At 41.4% G+C, this 19,622-nt stretch overlaps 1 protein-coding gene across 1 annotated transcript in view; it reads right to left on the reverse strand.

Moving 5' to 3' along the window:
* CDH19 (cadherin 19) overlaps positions 1-19,622 on the reverse strand; it is a 1,180,733-nt gene that overhangs the window by 429,599 nt on the left and 731,512 nt on the right. The window contains exons 5-6 of the mRNA XM_078687509.1: positions 14,915-15,079; positions 14,320-14,507 (exon numbers count right to left, since the gene is read on the reverse strand). Coding sequence (XP_078543635.1) covers positions 14,320-14,507; positions 14,915-15,079 — 353 coding nt within the window. The remainder of the gene's footprint in view (positions 1-14,319; positions 14,508-14,914; positions 15,080-19,622) is intronic.

Consider the following 19,622-nt stretch of genomic DNA (forward strand, 5'->3'; position numbering starts at 1 on the left):
TCCAGTCCAGTGAGGACCTGGCCTGGCAGGTCTTTCTGGACTGTTCCCATAAGGAGCAGATTCAAGACTGATTTGCATATGGGTTTGCCCAAAGTGGGGTGGTGCAGTGAGAAAAAGAATGATTGATTAAACCCAGATCTGTGACTGGGGTCAGTAGTAGGAAAGTTTCAGCAATTTGTCCATCATCTTTTTGTGTTTGTAGCTACTTCTCGGCACGAGGCCACGTGCCCTCCAAGGCCCCGTCCCCTACTCACAAAGTAAATTATTTGTTTTAGTTGGCAGCTCTGTGATAGATTTGTGCATGTGACTGTATTAAAAATTGATAATAATTTTATAGTTTTGGAGTATTGTTTATGGAAGTGGCACACACATCTGTGACAAAAAATAAATAGGGTTATGTTTCAGTGGTGAATGTGAAACCACATATCTGGCACACCATATTCTTGCATCTGGGTGGTGGCAATGCCCTTCTTCCTGGCCTACTTTAAGGCCATTCTACATGCCAAAGCATGCCTTATGGAGGGCCTGAAGAAATATGATGGTATCACCCCTAACCTGATTGTTCCCCTTGCTGACATGCACCATTTTCAAAACCTGAAGAATCATCTAACCCCCTGATAACCTGGCTGACAGGTTCACCATCCCCAGTCGATCTTGACAAATCGGCAGACAGCACACAATTAGATGTGAATGAAGAAGTATAAACAAATAAAACAAAAACAAGGCTACAGGCTTTCTCCATCTATGTACAAAGCATCTGAAACAACAGGAAAGAGCAGAAGACATATTTAAAGAATTAAATTGCATGAATCAGTAACAGTCCACGTTCATTGTTACAACACTAGTTACTTTGTTCAATCGCAAGTTCAATGTGCCTTTGCTTTTGACCATGTAAAACACTCTCCAACTTTCAGCTATGTTTGTGCTGTATAAATATAACATACATGAGCACATAGTTATGAGGAATTTTGGCTTAGTCTATTTCATATTCAATACTCCAAACTAATCACATAACAAGTCTCATTCTTGAATACATCCATTCACACTCATGAATAGAATCATGTGTAATTTGCAAGAGTCCTGGAATATGTTGTACTAAGTTCTAGTAGATTGTATTAAAATAAAAAGAATAAACAAATTGAGAGAAGCCAGCAACAGTGACTTCATTTGTATGTGAAACAAAGAAAGCATTAACTGATTCTCTTTGTAAAAATATCTGTTACATTTACTGCTGTTCATCCTAGATTTGCTATACCACTTCGAGGCAATAGTAGTAAGGTTTACTTTGTGACACTTTTAAAAAAAAATGTATTTCTTTATTGAGGTTTCAAGGTACAATTCATATGTATAGACAGTTACATTCCACAGACAACCCATAACAGTGAGCATTACAGTTTCCACTCAACAGCAATGGTCCGATCTAGGCTGCCCCTTAAAGGTGTTTACCGAACCGATTAATTTGTGACACTTGCTTCAATATAAGAAGTCTAATCACCATGTTATGCAGTAGAATATGGGGTTTATTATGATGTCGATCAGAATTGCCTCGGGACCGACCGACTGACCGCCGGTCGACAGTTCCGACCACCTGATTATTATGTGACCGAACACTGTTTGGTTGGATACTCATATTTATGTATGGGAGCCTGTGTTATGGCCAGAAACCGGTCCTATTACAGGTTTGCATGAAGAAATGGGGGGGGGGTGAAACCCTGCACCCTGTGGCAGACACCCCATAGTGCCTGCCACACCGTGCATGGATTTACAGGGGGCACCTTAGGTACCCCCTCGGCCACCAACCGGTCTGCGTAGGCAAGGGGGTCTTGCTAGGGCCCCCCAAAGTCACTTTCCACCAGCCTTCCTGTGTCGGAAAGGCCAGCACGGAAAGGCTGTTGGAAACTGAAATCATAATCCTTACAGCAGAAACGCCAACCATATGGGATTATGGTGCCATTACTGTAGTGTAGTTCCTATTATCCCAATAGGCTCTGCGCATTGGAATAATACCTTCAATAGTAAAGGCCTAGACCAGACGTTAACTAGGTCTACTACTGACGATATTAGACTTAAAGTTTTGGGTTTGCCAGCTAGCTCAGAGTTCACTAGAAACTTTCTCGAATGTTCAGGAAGGAATTAACTTCCCTGATTAGACAAGAAGGGATTTAGTTTCTGACAACCATAGAACATGACAACTTTGCTCTCCCCTAATCAAGAGTGTATCTCGAGAGTCGTGTGAACAAAAGGCAATTTATTTTACTCAGTCAGTACGTGCATTCTTAGTCTCATCAGAATGTAGAGAAAAGGAGGAGACGGGCGTGTTCAATAAAAAGGTGTTATTTATTGATCAGTCTCTTTTCTCATACAAGAGAAATGGATCGATATTATTGCAATACTTATAGTTAAGTAAAGTGCATACATTAAAAGCAGAAGTATAAAATAATACTGTAAAAACATTGATATGGTTTCTAAGCCATAAGATGTTTTAAAATGAATAAAATATATTATATACACATATACATTTGACTAAACGTACTCAACTGGTGTTTCTAAATACGCCTACCCCGTGTACCTGACCTAAGCCTAATACGTGGGCGGGAATAGAAAGTTACAGTTTAAGTTAAGTTTGTTTTTGCCAAGTGAATAACTAAAGAATTCTCTGTGAGGGGTTATTCAGTTCTGTACCTGGAATTAAGGATGAATGAGGGATGGTATCTCTCTCTCTGGTCTCGATATTCCAGGCTGCCTGCGAGGGCTACCCGGAAGCGCCGGTGCTGGATCTCTCGGCAGGAGAAAGCAGCGCGTCTCGTTCTCAGCGCGTCAGGAAGGCGGGGCTGTGCCAGCGGGGTCTGCTCTGCTCTGGGCTTCGGCAAGTATGGCTGCTCCGTCTCGTCACCACCGCGTGTGTTTGCATAGGGCAATATCGGTAATATTTATACCTTTAAGGTGCCGAGATTGACGTAAGGATGGACATAGATACGCCAATAAGGATGTCATACGACTTGCTCGTTAGCACATTCTTTTGCTGAAGTTCTCGGTGAAATCAAAACAATGGCCGCAGGGTTTTGCCCAGGTTGTCATAGGTTTGATTTGTTATGAGAACTCCGTATGCCTTATCAGGGGCTGGAGGAATATCGCTTGTCTAATTAGATCGCAAGCGTTATGACCTAATCAGATAACACGTTCCTGTGCCGTAGTGTGACTGCGTCAGATAACGGTATCTGCATCATGGGGGTTTTCTGCCTCATGGGCTGACTGCTAGTTAACTTGTTGGTTTGTTTAACCAGAATAGGGTCAGGAATAGGGGCATCGATTCAGAACCTATAAGAATACATCACACCCACTCCACGCTAACTATGGACATATTTACTAATCTATGCATAGTAAAAACATACTATAGAGTATAGTGTATACCTTACCACCCCAAAATACATAATACATAAATGCATTTTGAAATTTTTCAAATATACGGAAGAAATTGCAATCATTTGTATTGTATGCACTCAAGCTGTAGAATAATGCCAAAGTAATCACGCATTTGTATACATTATTGCTATTTGGTATATGAGAATCTACACATGAAATGGCTCTTAATACAGAAAAAAAGTTCGAGACCATTCCATCACACAATAAAATATTTATGAACATACCAGCGGGCAGCTAATGTCTATAAGCTATCTAAAATTTAGAAACCTTAGTTCTCTAAGAATAGTTCTTACTTTAAGCAGAAGATAGTGTCCCGAAAAATATGCAAAAATATTTTGGGGCTGCTGAAAAATTGCTGTCCGTGAACTGGAGGTAAAATCGTTCATGTGACTTTATTTCTAAAGTTGAAGGCCGAATTCAGGGAACGCCGTGTGCGAGCTTGCTCAAAAGTCTCTATTTCTGCTCTGGTGAGAACATCATATCATTTAGGCTTTCGAAAAAGCTGTCAACAGCTTCCTGGGAAAGTTCCACTAACTCGGAAAAAGGTGTAACCATGCATTCGTGCGCATGATTGTCTCCATTGACATTCTGATTCGCATTGCTGACAGAAGGTCGTACCTGTTCGATGTTGCTTTCATCTTGAACTTCACTACCCCTTAATCGTAGTGGTGAAGCTTCCACGAATGCCGTCATCAGGATTGGTAGCCTTTGAGGGCAGCACAAAGCGTGAACCTTGATCGGGCTCAACAATGTTTCTGCATCCATTGGCGCATCCGATTGTATCGTCAGACAGGTGTCTAACACGCATTCTTCTCCGCATAGCAGACACCTTAATACAGGTAAAACACATCTTTGCCACATTGGTCGAAATGATAGAAACCAAGTCATGTTCAGGTCTCTAAGCCGGGAGAGTCCCCGGATTTTTGATATCCGGTCCCGGTATCCAATGGCTAGGATTGTTTCTTCCCTTGTCGCAAGAGTTTGGTCTGTGACATGGGTTGCCATAACGAAAAATAAGGACCAAGAATAGGATTCCTGCAATTAGTCCCAAGATCAGGGGAAGTCCGCCAAAAATCGAATGGACGAAATCTGGAAAAATACCCAGTATGGCTTTGAATGGTGTTAATGCCATCGAAAATACTGTCTTAAATACCTTTGAGACCCCATTGGTATCAGAAATATTTAAGATTTCATTCAGGATTTCTGCGAAATGTAAGGGGGAATTAGTCGATAACAATGAATGTATCTCTGCAGTCGTCCTTGCGACTTGTAGATCATACGTTTCTTTTGATGACGTGAGCCTTGTAGGCGTCTGAAGAAGCACTGTTTTCATTCTGCTTAAAGTATCTATTCGAATAGAAGTAATTTTCAAGTTGGGCCATGCCCTTGCCTCCCTGTCTGGAAAGGAGCTGGGGAACAATAAGCGTCCACAGCACTTGACCTTCGCAGTCGTAGTTACGAGATAAGGAGTCCCGGGCATTAGACTACAACATCTGCGATCGACAATTAGAATGTAACTCCCATTATAGAGTCTTTGAAAGAATGGTTCTATCTCTGTTGCAGGTGCGCCTTGCTGGTGACATGAAAGGTTGTATGAATTCCCTTCACAGGCTCCATGCAAACTAATTCCGTTACACAGAAGCGTGCCGCTTAGTGACATCGCACAATTATTGCCACTAAGAAACACTTTCTGTCCTTTATTACTGACGCATGCATGTGAATAGGGCAGGTTTCATGTTGTTTTAATGTACCCCTTTCCGAAATTTCTCGTACATGCCCGCCGGTATATATTTTTGGCAGTATTGAAACCTGAAGGTTGAGATTGGAATATTTATTATCCCATGTATTATCCATTCACTGACAGGTCGTTCTGACATTGTCACTGGTAATCTTTCGAGTTTTTCAATGCTCAAGATTGTATAATCAGCACCCTTTTGTGCCATACTGATTTGTCTATCAGTAAGGTTAAAGATTTGGAATAGTGACGTTGTGTTGATTAAACGCCAAGGCACATAGCCTGAACGTAGATTTTGTAACGTCCAGCCAAGCTGTACAATAGAACGCAATTGAGACTGACCGTGTTGTAATAACAGTAAGTCTTGCGATAATATGTCGATTGCTGAAGACACAATGCTGTCCAAAGAAAAAATTCTGGAGGACAGAGTCATTAACCCATTGTCCACTACAGAAAGTGATTTTTCCAAATTAATACGGTCAATTTCCCGTATTCTCTCTGCTGTTTCAATTTGAGTAACCTTCCAGGCCTCATTGTATGCTGCATATACAGAGGCTGCTATTAAACGTTTCTGACGCTGTTTGCGTGGTCCCAAAATGAAATCACGCAAGTCAGCACCATCAGTAAGTAAAGTTAGGTGTTGCTTAATTTCTGTCAGTGTGGAAGTGTGTAGCCACTGAAGGCATAATTTGCCCACACTGTAGGTGGTTATTATCCCTGGGTGATTTCTTTGGGGATATCTAGGGTCTGGCCTGGTCATTTTTAACCCCTGTGTTTTGTTCAGGAATCTGTCTTGACAGTTATTAGTATCTGTGGGCCAGATCAACCACTGTTTCCAATCTGGATGTGTTCTGTTTTGGTTTAATACATAATTTACGTCTATCTCTTCATCTATAGTTCTATTGCTGTACATTGTTGGTTTTGGAATAGACGGTTTATTTAAGTCTTTAATTTTGGCTAGGCAAAGACAGGTAGTTTGTTGAACAGTGTCATTTAAAAATATCATTTGTTCTGGGATCATGCAGGCTCTAAACAAAGATTCTATACCCTGTACTTGCCATTCTTTTGTACCCCAAACACTTTTCAATTCCACATTTTTGTCCCAATAATCAAAACCAAAAGTATTCATTTGTTCAAAAAATGAGTCCGAATATATCAATTTTGTGTTTGTTATCATGGTCTTAGTTCCTGTCTTGTTTGACAATTTGAAATAAAATGCTTCAGCATTACTTATGTTAAAACCTGAAAAGTATGAATATTTGTCATAGAAGGTTCTTGAGCTTCCTTTTGGAGGGGTTGCACAATGTTCCCATTGATTATAATTTAAAACATTTCTAGGTTGTGCAGATATATGTAGAAAATGGTTACCATAGTGGTTATAACAGTACATACTATCATAATTTGTAGAACCCTGCAAATAATCATGTTCGGTAAATTTAGCAGACATTACTAAGTCAGACATCATATTATTAATGCTCTCGAAGTCCCAATCATCAGCAAATGAGCTTGGTTTTGCAAAGTCTCTCAATGAGATCTTAATTTGGTGTGGATATTTCAGGATTTCGACCGGACCATAAATTTCATAGTCAGTGTTGTCCCAGGCTACCCCACCCGGTATCGGATTGGCTGTGAAGTTGACTGGAGAAAGTTCTCTTTTCTCGACGTGTGACGATGTGTGTGGTTTGAGGATCAAGTTGATTTTCTGACTTGCTGTGTCCATTTTAGCATATTTTCCCTCAATGAAGCGTCCCAAAGTAAGTACCATGATGAGCCAAAGTATGAGGATAAATGCACCAAAACCCACCCAAAATTCGATCCATGGAGAAATCAGATATGTTTCTTTCAGTTGTTTCAAAAGTTCTTTAGCTTTATCTTTAAAGGTTTTTGATGATGTCTGTGTCTTTGATTCACTGAAGCCTTCAGAGGAATCATCGAAGTTTATGAAGTAGCCGGATGCAGTTCTGTCAATTGTTCCAATTACTTCAGGATTACTGTTTCCTGCATTTTCGCTTGGTACTTCATTGTAGATTGGTGTGTCTCTGCTAAATGTTTTTATTTGGGTTTTCAGAGGTCTAAGTTCCATTGCATTGTTGCATAGTCCTTGTTGTTCTTCTGTAGGTGTTTCGAAAGTGATTAACCTCTTTGTTAGAACCTCTGTACTGGTAGCAAACCTTGGTGTTCGGCTACTTATTGGGAGTCCACTTGGCCTACTGTTTGTTATCGGCCACATGATTGTGGTTTTACCAGGTCGATGGATACAACTCGGTTCTCCTTTTTACCAGCAAGTGGCGGTAGTACAACAGATCTTGTCCCGTTGATAGACAAGACAGGAACTGCTTTCCTGTAAGAAGGCCCAAATTCCTTCTTTACCGCGATCTTTTCCCTGACTAGATCCCCGACTTTTGGAATCCAGACAGGTCTTGCTGGGACAGGTGGTGGTTCTTCAGTGGTTGTTGGCTGTTGTTTCAACTTTATGTTGCTCAGGTCTTTTCTTGTTTTGTTTAAGTCCTGCAAAATAGCCAAACGGTCTTTGATATCAAAGCTTTTTTCTTTCACCACTGAAGTCTGACTATCAATGTCAGAGATCAACATCCTAGTTCCAAATAATAATTCGTACGCACTGAATCCCTTCAGAGAATTTCTTGGCAAGTTATTTAGACTACGTTGGACACTTATTAGATGTTTGACCCACCCAGCTCCCGAACCTAATACCTTTGCCGTTATAGATTGCTTTATGCCTTGGTTTTTTCTTTACACCATCCCGTATCCCTCAGGAAGGAAGTGAGAAGATTCCCGCTGTGCTATGCTCATTTGGCCATGTTTCCCCTCAGGCTGGAGGGCTAGAGTGAAAACAATGGTCAAACGTAGCATGCTCTTAGCGTATATGCCATTTAGACTCGCAAATCTTTGTATAATAGTCCAGACGTCAGCCGAGTGCTGGTGATCTACATTATAAGTGGAAACTAGCCTGTATATGTTAATCGCAAGCCTTGCTTTTTACTCTTGATTTTTTCGGGAGTGAAACGACGAGGTATTACACTGTTTCTCTCCCCACTGCGAATTCTGTTGCAGTTTGGGCAGTTTTTTACAAACATGGTGTGATGCAGGCTCATGCCTGGCCACCAGTACCTTGATTGTAATTCTTCCAGAGAATCTTTTAGTTTGAGGTGTCTGAGACCCTCGCCCATATGTGCGTCTGCGATTAACAAGTTTCTCCTGTCCATGTTTGGAATCACTCTATCCCCCACTCCAGGGATTCGGGCAAAAGGGACGGAGTTTGCATCGATTATGTATGTATAATTGAGTGGATAGTTGATCGGTAGCGCTGAGCAGTCGCCTTTTGATGACGTTTTCACCGCCAGCACTGTTTCACCGTCAATGTATTTTAATGTACGCTTTTTTCGAACTACGGGTGCCGATTTAGTGGCTGCCGCTGTGGCTGTCTCAGCCAATGAATTCCCTGTAACGTGAACGCCATCGCGCTGATGACTCAGTGAGTGTGTCACTTGAGCCTTTGGTAGCTCTTTTTGTAAAAGAGCTATTTGTTCCCAGAGCAGTTTCTGCTTTATTGGTGCATCTGTGTCATCTTTGTAACCGTTTTGAATCCATGTCTGCAAATCCTTGTTATATGATTTGACGCAGTAATATGAATCTGACACTATAAGTGTCGGGAATTCGCGATCCGCATTATCTAGCGCCATTTTCAATGCTAGTATTTCAGTTTGTTGTTCTGAATTAGTTTCTACTGAGTGTGTTTTTGTTAATAGAGGTTTTAGTTTACCTCCGCGCCACACTTCTTTTGTAATCCCACATGTGGGGTTGTATGCCTGTTCTCCCCAAGCGGGGGGTTGGGCATGTCCGTCTGTATAAATTACACAGGCGTAATGTCGTAAAGGCAGAATGTCGATTGGCAGAGGGAATGTTCTTTCATAATCTAGATTTTTTAATTCTTCTAGTTCTGGATCAAAGTAATAGTATACTTTGTCCGTTGTGATTGAATTCACCCATTGTATCCATTCCGGATTCAATGTTGTTGTTGGTAAATTACACGGTGTTGTTAGTGCCTCAAAGGCTGATTCTGCTGTTCTGACTGTGATATGTCTACCGTCAGCTTGATCTTTTTCTCTAGCTATTGCGGTTTGAACTGCATGAACAATTTTTTCTTTGTTGCTGAGTTTCTGTTCAGCTTCTGTGTATAAGTGTGATTTGAATGCAATTGGTACCTTTTCTCCCTCATTAGAGGTCAGGTATGTGAATCCGCATCTCCCTGGGATGACTCGAATCACAAGATTCCGTGTGTTATCACGTGTTTCTAATTTTGTTTTAATTAGCATGTCTGTTTGTAAGGATCTCAAAATTTCTGTGTGTATTTGAGTCCAATTGGATCTTTTAAAATCTGGTTTTATCAGATCATAAAGGGGTTTGACCCTTTCTGCGTAATTTGCAATGTATGTTCTTCCGAAATTTAGGAAGCCTAGAATCGACTGTAGGTTTTTTAGTGTTCTAGGTGCTTGGATTACGGCACATTTCTCTAGGAAATTGTCAGCCAGGCTTTTGCCTTCACTTGATAATTCATATCCTAAGAACAGGACTGTCAGATGGGCAATTCTGGATTTTTTAAAGTTGAATTTGTAACCCTCTGCTGCGAACCCAAGTATTATGGTGTTCACTCTCTTCAAGTGAGTCTCCAAGTCATCATCTGTTAAGTAAATGTCGTCGACATAAGATAATGCTTCATCATCATATATTTGTAGTAATTCTGTTACTCTCGCTGAGAATACTCCCGGGCTGTTCTTGTACCCCTGGGCTAACCGACAGAATTGTTTTTGAGTGCCATTTATTGAGAACGCAGACAAATATCTGCTCTCTGGTGCTATGTTTTGACAAAAGAATCCATTAGAGATGTCTAATGTTGTTTTGTATTTTTTGCGCACTATGTTATTCATTAGTGCAGCACTATGCGAATTTTGCACTGCAAAAGTTTTGCAACATGTGTTAAGGTGTCGGTAATCCAAAACTAGACGATATGAATTGTCTGGTTTGGAGACCGGAAACAAAGGGTTGTTCATTTGTGAGGTGCAAGTTTCAATCACCCCCTGGTATTCTAGCTGATCTAGTATTTCTTTTACCTGTTTTTTAGCTTCTTGCTTAATTGGGTACTGCCTTTGTGCAGTAGGTTGTGATTTTAACTGGATTTTGTGAGGAGTAGAGTCCTCATCCCATCCCACGTGATTTTTATATAAAGCAGGGGCTAGAGCCACTGCCCACTTTCTAGCAAGTGTGTATTTTTTATGAATTGGGATATGATTTGAGAAGGCAGGCATAATTACTTCTTCGCCATGAGGGCAATCCCTGACAAACTCTGGTGGCCAGTCTTTTTCAGCTAGAAGGATATCATAGCCCTTGGAGAGATTATCCCGAAATAGTCCCCTTATTTTTCTAGTCTTATCTCCCTCTATACGTAATGTTATTTCGTATATTTTGTGAGGTTTGCTAACTCTGGTGTCTGCAGTTTCCACTTGAAGATATTCATTCGTGTCCACTGTCTCCAGATGATTCATAAGGACTTTGCGAGCTATGCTCACTTCTGCTGCGCTGTCTAGCATTGTCTGAGCCCATTCCCCGTTTTTCAGTTGTGTCCTCAGAATTCTCGGCATTGTTAACTATTTTAATGCTGGCTACCTTCTTCTTTGGAAATTGTAATTTCTTTTTTAGCTGAGCAGGTTCCTTGTCTTTGGACTTGGCGTGCTCTTCTCTTTGTTCTGATCGTCCTCTTCTTTCCGATTTCTGCGAGGAAGTCTGAAAAGATTGAGAGGGACGTGTATCAATGTCTTGATATCTATCAGGCTTTTTTATATTATCCCTATTTCTAAGGTTATATCTTTTCCCAGAGGGGTCACTCTGGGGTGACCTGTGTCTTTGGTTCGGAGATTTCTCTCTTCGCCTAGGAGACCTTCCTCTGGCCTGGAATTTCTTTTCTTTGGGATTGGATTGTTTGTTTCCATCCCAGCTTTTTTTCTGTGATGTTGAATTATTATTAAAAAATATTTTTTCAGGACTTTCAATTAGTTGTGGTTTTACTGGTATTCCACCTAAACTATCTCTGCCTAGTTTCTCATAGGATTTTTCTATGATTCTGGCAATTTCAGCTGGTTGGTCTGCTATATCTGTTTCCTTTAACCTCTGGCGGATCGCCACGTTTGCTGCTTCTCCCTTTATATTGGCTAATAATATAGCCGAGACCTGCTTGAAGTCTTTTAGTAATTTCATACCAAGAGTTAAAGCGGGTTCTGGACCGTATTCGTCTTGAATTTGTTTTAGCACATCTGGTATTACCGAAATGGATGGAACACCGTGCGTTTTTGTGTAGATGGAAGCAAAGACTGTACCCCAAGTGTCACAGTCCTCAATGTGTGGTGCGATTCCCATTGGAAGACAGATAGTCAGAATCTTGTGCTTTTCTAGCGGGGTGGTGTCTGGAAACACCGCCTCTATTTGGGTGATTTTCTGCGCTAGCCAGAATGGTATTTGTTCCCGTTTAGCCGGTACTTTACCTAGGCAGGACTGGATGTTCTGTGGTGTAATTTTATTTGTGTTCCCCTGGTGAGGGGTCAGCTGTGGGAGTTTAATCGCTGGCTGAATTGTTGAAGTCCGCATCACATACTGGACTAATTGTCTATGTATTTTTATTAATTGTTTTAGCTGTGTTAACAGGTTAGCTGCAGACATCCCGTCGATGTCTGGATGTGGTGTGTATCCGGCTAGGACCGGCCACGTTGCTCCTGGTCTACCTAAAGGACCGAGCCTGGTGATGTGATTATTATGTTTTAGGGCGCCATCAAATAAGAGCAAATGCTCTTGAAATTTGAGTGGTACTTCCACCTCCTCGAAAGGAGTGTACGTTTCAGGAGGTTCCTCTATTTTGTAATAGTGGAAGTACTTTGTTACAGGATTTGCTGCTGGAAAATGTATCCATGAATAGTATACCTCTGTCTGCCGATATTCGTGTGCCTCAATTACGAATATGACTGTACCACCTCTAGGTGTCAGTCCATTTTCTATAAGTTTTATGGTTATAGATTTCCTTTTGATGACCGGGATGAGTATTATATCCGGGTCTGCTTCCTGCATGGTAGCATCGGCTGCTGCGAGTTCAGTTGCTAATCTAACTGCCTCTCTTTCTTCATCACTGTCTACCATTTTACTGACAGGATGGTTATTTTGTTTGTTTGCAGATCAGGTTTCTTATGGAAACAAAGATTAGATGCACAATATTTTGGAACAGTGTATCCTTCAACGTTGACTATACCAAGAACCATACATAGGAGTTCCCTCCTGCGAGGTCTGGCGGATATGACCTTTCACCCACTCCAGACGTCTTTGGAGTATTATGGGAGAAAGGGGTCTGAGTGAGAAAGCACGACTGAGTTACTTTAAATGTCTTACGTTAGTTTTATCGCCCTTTCCAAACGCGTTGGGCGCCATGTAGTGTAGTTCCTATTATCCCAATAGGCTCTGCGCATTGGAATAATACCTTCAATAGTAAAGGCCTAGACCAGACGTTAACTAGGTCTACTACTGACGATATTAGACTTAAAGTTTTGGGTTTGCCAGCTAGCTCAGAGTTCACTAGAAACTTTCTCGAATGTTCAGGAAGGAATTAACTTCCCTGATTAGACAAGAAGGGATTTAGTTTCTGACAACCATAGAACATGACAACTTTGCTCTAATCAAGAGTGTATCTCGAGAGTCGTGTGAACAAAAGGCAATTTATTTTACTCAGTCAGTACGTGCATTCTTAGTCTCATCAGAATGTAGAGAAAAGGAGGAGACGGGCGTGTTCAATAAAAAGGTGTTATTTATTGATCAGTCTCTTTTCTCATACAAGAGAAATGGATCGATATTATTGCAATACTTATAGTTAAGTAAAGTGCATACATTAAAAGCAGAAGTATAAAATAATACTGTAAAAACATTGATATGGTTTCTAAGCCATAAGATGTTTTAAAATGAATAAAATATATTATATACACATATACATTTGACTAAACGTACTCAACTGGTGTTTCTAAATACGCCTACCCCGTGTACCTGACCAAAGCCTAATACGTGGGCGGGAATAGAAAGTTACAGTTTAAGTTAAGTTTGTTTTTGCCAAGTGAATAACTAAAGAATTCTCTGTGAGGGGTTATTCAGTTCTGTACCTGGAATTAAGGATGAATGAGGGATGGTATCTCTCTCTCTGGTCTCGATATTCCAGGCTGCCTGCGAGGGCTACCCGGAAGCGCCGGTGCTGGATCTCTCGGCAGGAGAAAGCAGCGCGTCTCGTTCTCAGCGCGTCAGGAAGGCGGGGCTGTGCCAGCGGGGTCTGCTCTGCTCTGGGCTTCGGCAAGTATGGCTGCTCCGTCTCGTCACCACCGCGTGTGTTTGCATAGGGCAATATCGGTAATATTTATACCTTTAAGGTGCCGAGATTGACGTAAGGATGGACATAGATACGTCAATAAGGATGTCATACGACTTGCTCGTTAGCACATTCTTTTGCTGAAGTTCTCGGTGAAATCAAAACAATGGCCGCAGGGTTTTGCCCAGGTTGTCATAGGTTTGATTTGTTATGAGAACTCCGTATGCCTTATCAGGGGCTGGAGGAATATCGCTTGTCTAATTAGATCGCAAGCGTTATGACCTAATCAGATAACACGTTCCTGTGCCGTAGTGTGACTGCGTCAGATAACGGTATCTGCATCATGGGGGTTTTCTGCCTCATGGGCTGACTGCTAGTTAACTTGTTGGTTTGTTTAACCAGAATAGGGTCAGGAATAGGGGGATCGATTCAGAACCTATCAGAATACATCACATTACAACTTACTGGAAGACTGAGAGAGCCGGTCGGAACCATATAAGAATGAACGACTGGTTCACGTTCCAACCGCCGACATCGTAACTCAGCGGTCAGACTGCAAATCAACCATATAGGTCGGAAATGTTCCGACTAGCGGTCGGAGGGTTTCCAACTGACATCGTAATCGACCCCTAAGTGTTACTTTCTAACCCAACTCAAGTTTAGAATGAATGAGTTCAAGTCCTTTCACATTTAAAATTTCCAGATGGAATATTATTGCAATTGAGTATTTTCCTTAGGTTTATTCTTTCCTACTCACCTTTTTTAATGTAATGATCCCTTCTTGGGTGCTGTTGTCAGTAACAATGTCAAAATAATTTAAACCATCTCCTTCTTCAAAGATGTACTTCATTTCTGCATTCTCTCCGATGTCACTGTCATCAGCCATAATTCTACCAACGTATGAACCCAAGGGTGCAGACTCGAGGACTGACAGGTGATAGAGCTCTAGATGGGTGAGCACAATAAGAGGGATTATATATTTAGCACATTTAATATTACACTATACTTTTTTTCCTAAAAATGATAAAACAACTATTACAAAAAAATATATAGCCATTGATTTCTAAATACATTTTTCATTCGTTCAGGCCTTTTTTATCATTAATCAAGAAATTGGATACATTTAAAAGCGAAAATCTTTTTAGCCTTGAATACTGAGATCCAGCACAACACGCAATGATAACTTCAATTGAATGAAACCCAATTTCCCTCTAAGGCAATATTTTCCTAAAATGCTAAATTCTCGACTTGCCCCTGTACATGTGATAATTTTTTAGGGATAATACATTTTACAAACACACAAATGCTCTATTTAGTTCCTGTTGAAAACGAAAAATCGATGCTTCTCTTACTTTGTTGAAATTTTGGCCCATTGTCGTTGATGTCAGACAAGTTGATGGTTACAGTGGCTGTGGCCGAGAGTCCGCCCATTTGACCGACCATATCCTTTGCCTGGATAATGACATAATACTGCTCTTGAGCTTCCCTGTCTGTCTGCGAAGAGACACGAATAATCCCTGAAAGAGAAAAAAAACTATTTGTAACAATTACTTTGTGCAGTAATACTTTGACTTAACTTACTGTGTAAAATATACCAGGCTTCGAGAGCCTGCCAGGGTGTGGTGTTTGATTCTATAGCTTTAGTGATTAGAACTATACCATTTCCATTTGGTGGTGTTCAATGACCCACTCAGACTCTGCTGATGCATTTAGTGGTGTATTGACAAGGTTACCCTTTTGATTGTTTCCAGGATGGTAAGCTACTTGGAAATTGATAGTGAATACCCACGACCATGCGATTTTGTGGATGCTCTTTAGCAGTTAAAGGAGGGACAAGCCAAAACAACCACATATCTAAGACTGAGGCCCTGATTATTATGAGGTGGCCACTATTAGATGTGATAATTATCGCATCAGATCAAAACTGACACTGTTAGGTATTTATCGTGTGGGATCATTTCCAGCTATTATGAGTTTTTGGGGATGTCATGCAAAAGTCAATAATATGCATGTTTCTATAAACACAGGGCGTTTTCCCCTAATAAATGTCAGCAGTTTTAACCTGCTGATATTTATTACAAAAAACAAAAAATTCTGAAGTATGTGGAAAATGGAGTTACCACACGTTTCTGAATGTATTGGCCCACTCGAAATGGGGGTATTCATTTGCAGAAATAGAAATTTCACATCGTAGACCGAATTTATTATTTTATCAAACTACTTACACGTAAACAAAAGGCTGCCTGTCATGATTCCATGCACCAGAATGGGAATTCCTCTTGAAAGTCAAACTCAGTCCAGTGTGAGCAATAATTGTCATTCCATACATCGATAAGCCATACGTAATATCGTTCTATTTATGAAAATAGTGGCAACAAGACCATAACAGCAACTTTGATATTTCAGCACATGATAGAAAAAAACAACAGCTTTTTGTGAAAGCCAACGCTTTGTATTGAATGAAAATATATTGTAATACATTTTTAAAATTGAGATTCTGTACTAACCACATCCAGAATCTTGGATACCTGCTGCAGCAATATGTTTATAGTAGAATTTAGATCGTATATATTTCAACAGGAGCGTATAGTCACTTTGTAGGTAGGTAAGCACTATTTTGTAATTTTTTGTCAAGGGATCTTAGTAGTTGGCATCCTAAAATTGGTCAGGGATGACCTAAAACAGTGAAACAGTGTTTAAAAGCCTTTGACTCATAGCTGGCTCTTACACTGCCAGTCAAGACTAAGTTTGAACAGGCTATCTTATTTCCTCACCCTGCCACCTATGTACCCTCTCTGACCAGGCACTTGCTCAAAGGGCATGTCAGGAAATCTCCAGTGGACATTGAGGCCGCCACTCTGAGTACCTTAATGAGCTACACCTTGTTAACCATCTCCCATCATTCTGTAAGGGCCTCCACACCATGAAGAGGACCTCAACGCCATTTGGGGAACACCGGATCCACCACTGTTTGCTCAAATACAATTGGTGTGTTCTATCTTATTCTCTCAACAAGGTTTGTCACAAAGTCATTGTATGAAAATCAAAAATGCCTAGTGAAAACGCTTTGTAAATGTACCATTACGTTTCATTATAATCTTAATGAAGAAGCATAATCTGGCATTGTTGGGGTTTAATGCTTAATCATAAATCATAAAAATAATGGCACGTTGCTCATATATGCCAAAAAATAGAATCCAAATGATGGAGTAACTCGTTACTATGTTTTACATATGCACAATCCAAATCAAGCATGGAAACCGGTAATTCTGCATGAAATTTTATTTTATCCAAGTTACGGAAACCAAGGGCACATCATCCCTTGAGTAGAGAGCCAAGTCTTAGCTCACTACATTAGGGTACCGGAGAAGTGCAGGCTGTTTATCGGCACGTATTATGGTACCGACTCAAGGGATTATATGTCCTTGGTTACCGTAACTTGGATAAAATAACATTTCATGCAGAACCGGTTTCCATGCTTGAATGCGATCGTGCATATGTAAAACATAGTTACGAATGACTCCCTCATTTGAATGGACAATTGGTGGCATTATCACCCTCCATATATTATTATGGGCATGCCCTGAAGAAGTCCAATGTACTGAACAAAATGCGTTATATATTATAAAGCGCATGCCCTGAAGAAGCCCAATGTATTGGACGAAATGCGTTGGCTGTTCTTTCCTTTCACATGCACTTCACATGTGATTTCTTATTTTTTTCTTAATTGAAGTTTTTTATAGCGCTAGCTGGACCCGAGGGTATCAGAGCGCTTCACAGCATGTACAGTTATGAACAAGAAATTTTGGGCAGAAAACAAGAACAAAGAGCAAAAAGAGAAATAATAGTCTGCTGATCACCAACTTAAGAGCAATATGGAACAGTGTTCGAGAGCACGTCTTAAGGCTGTGGGATTTCGAGAAAGGGGAATAGCAGTCCTTCCCCCAGTCAATAGTGGATTTCTCGTTACGGTCGGGAGCGCTCTAGGAAGAGGGCTTTGAGTAGTATCTTGAATTTCGGGAAGGAGGTGGTCATTCTGATATGGGGGGGATGGAGTTCCAGAACTTGGGAGCATTTGCCGCAAAGGATTTAATTGAGGTTTTGTGATTCCGTGATTTCAGTGGGATGAGTAGAAGTGTGTTGGAACTTCTGAGGATCCTAAACTGACCGTCCCTTTTGAGTTTGGCTGCCAGATATTCTGGTTTGCCTGTGTGCAGGGCTTTGTGCATAAGGCAAGCTGCACGGCAGCTGGCTCGTTGGCCGATAGGAAGCCCTTTCAGTTCCTTGAGTGCCGGTGAGATGTGCTCGTATTTCTTCGTTCCTGTGACCATTCTTGCTGCAGCTTTGAGGGTAGTTGTAAGAGGCCCTAGGTGAGATTTTGCTGTCCCGGTCAGTGCTGCGATACCATAGTCAATTCTGGAGAGCACCAATGCCTGAGTGGCCTGTTTAAGATCTTTCGGGGGGAGGAAGGGTTTTATTTTGCAGAGCAGTTTCAGATTAAGGAACACATTTTTGGCGGTTTTTGAGATGTGTTTTTTCATGTCCACTTTGGGGTCGAGGGTAATCCCTAGAGATTTCACCGAGTCCATTGGCACATGGGCACCATTGAGGGCATCTATGGCTTTGAGCCATTCTGCAATTTGGGGGTTTTCGTCTCTATTAGAGATGAGGAACACTTTTTTTTCTCTTGGTTGAGTTTGAGGTGGTTAGTTGAGAGCCAATGTTGGACCTCAATGAGCGTGACATTAAGTCTGTGAATGTCTGCGATCGAGGTGGTTTCCAGATAAAGTTGTGTGTCGTCCGCATACAGGTGGAAGGGGATGTTGGAGTTCCTTAGAAGTGAGGTGAGGGGTTCCATGTAGATGTTGAAAAGTTGTGAGGAGAGAACAGACCCTTGTGGAATTCCTCTGCTAACGGGGAGGGGGTACGACTCAAAGCTATTGATTTTTATTATTTGTGTGAAGTTCTTGAAAAAAGAGGAGAACCATTTTAGCACCGTCTTTTCAATACCTGCTCTCTCCTGGAGGACTTTGAGGAGCAGGGTGTGGTCAACTGTGTCGAACGCGGCCGAAAGGTCTAGAAGGATGAGAAGGCTACATTGGTCAGAGTCAAGTGACATGTGAAGATCGTCTAAGACATTTAAGATTGCGGTTTCAGTGCTGCAGCCCTTTATGAATCCTGATTGGTGTGGGTCTAGTAGTTTGATGTTCTCTAGGTGTTGGGTTAACTGTGGCAGAACACATCTTTCTAGAATTTTGGATAAGAGAGGAAGGTTCGATACCGGTCTAAAGTTGTTCATGTCCTTAGGGTCAAGGCCAGTTTTTTTTAGTAGCGGTGTTACTTGTCATACTTTGAGGCAGTCTGGAATGGTTCCCTTGCTCAGTGAGCTGTTGATAATCTTGCACCATATTGGAGCTAGTGTAAGCTTCAGGTCTTTAGTCAGTCTCGTGGGTACCTGATCGAGGGAGTGGGAAGAGGGTTTAGCGGTGGCAATCAGATTACTTATCACTTCTTCCTGTACGGGATGGAAGGATGACCAGCGAGTAGGCGTGATCACTGGGGTATTGCAATTTGTTGCTGGTGTCGGGATCTCCGTGGGGTGGAGAGCTTAGTGCTGAGCGATCTATCAATTTTGCCGATTTTTTCATTGAAAAAGCTTGCAAAGTTGTCACAGTGGGTTTTGGACGCCACCATGTTGGCTGTCACTGGATTGGATGTTTGGCTCCTAATGACGTTAAAGAGTTCTTTGGGGCGGTTTTTAACATTGATGTGTTTATAGTAGTTTCTGCGTGCTGCCTTGAGTTGATCACGATGGAGGGAGGAGGGGTTATTCCTTCAGGTTCTTTCTAGGGTTCTGAGGTCTCTTCTTTCCTCATTTATGTCTGTGGTGAACCAGGACCTGGAGGGGGTGCTTCTGTTTTTTTTTAAGTTTCAAGGGTGCCAGCCGGTCCAAGGTGAGCGGCAAGTTGAAATGGTAGAGCAAGGTGAGTTCCGTGGTTGAGAGGTGCTCCGCCTTGATTGGGAGGAGCGTGCTTAGTCCTTCTTCAAGTTTGTCTCGGG

This window comes from Lissotriton helveticus, chromosome 4_1 (assembly GCF_964261635.1).
Source record: "Lissotriton helveticus chromosome 4_1, aLisHel1.1, whole genome shotgun sequence".
Taxonomy (NCBI): Eukaryota; Metazoa; Chordata; class Amphibia; order Caudata; family Salamandridae; genus Lissotriton; species Lissotriton helveticus.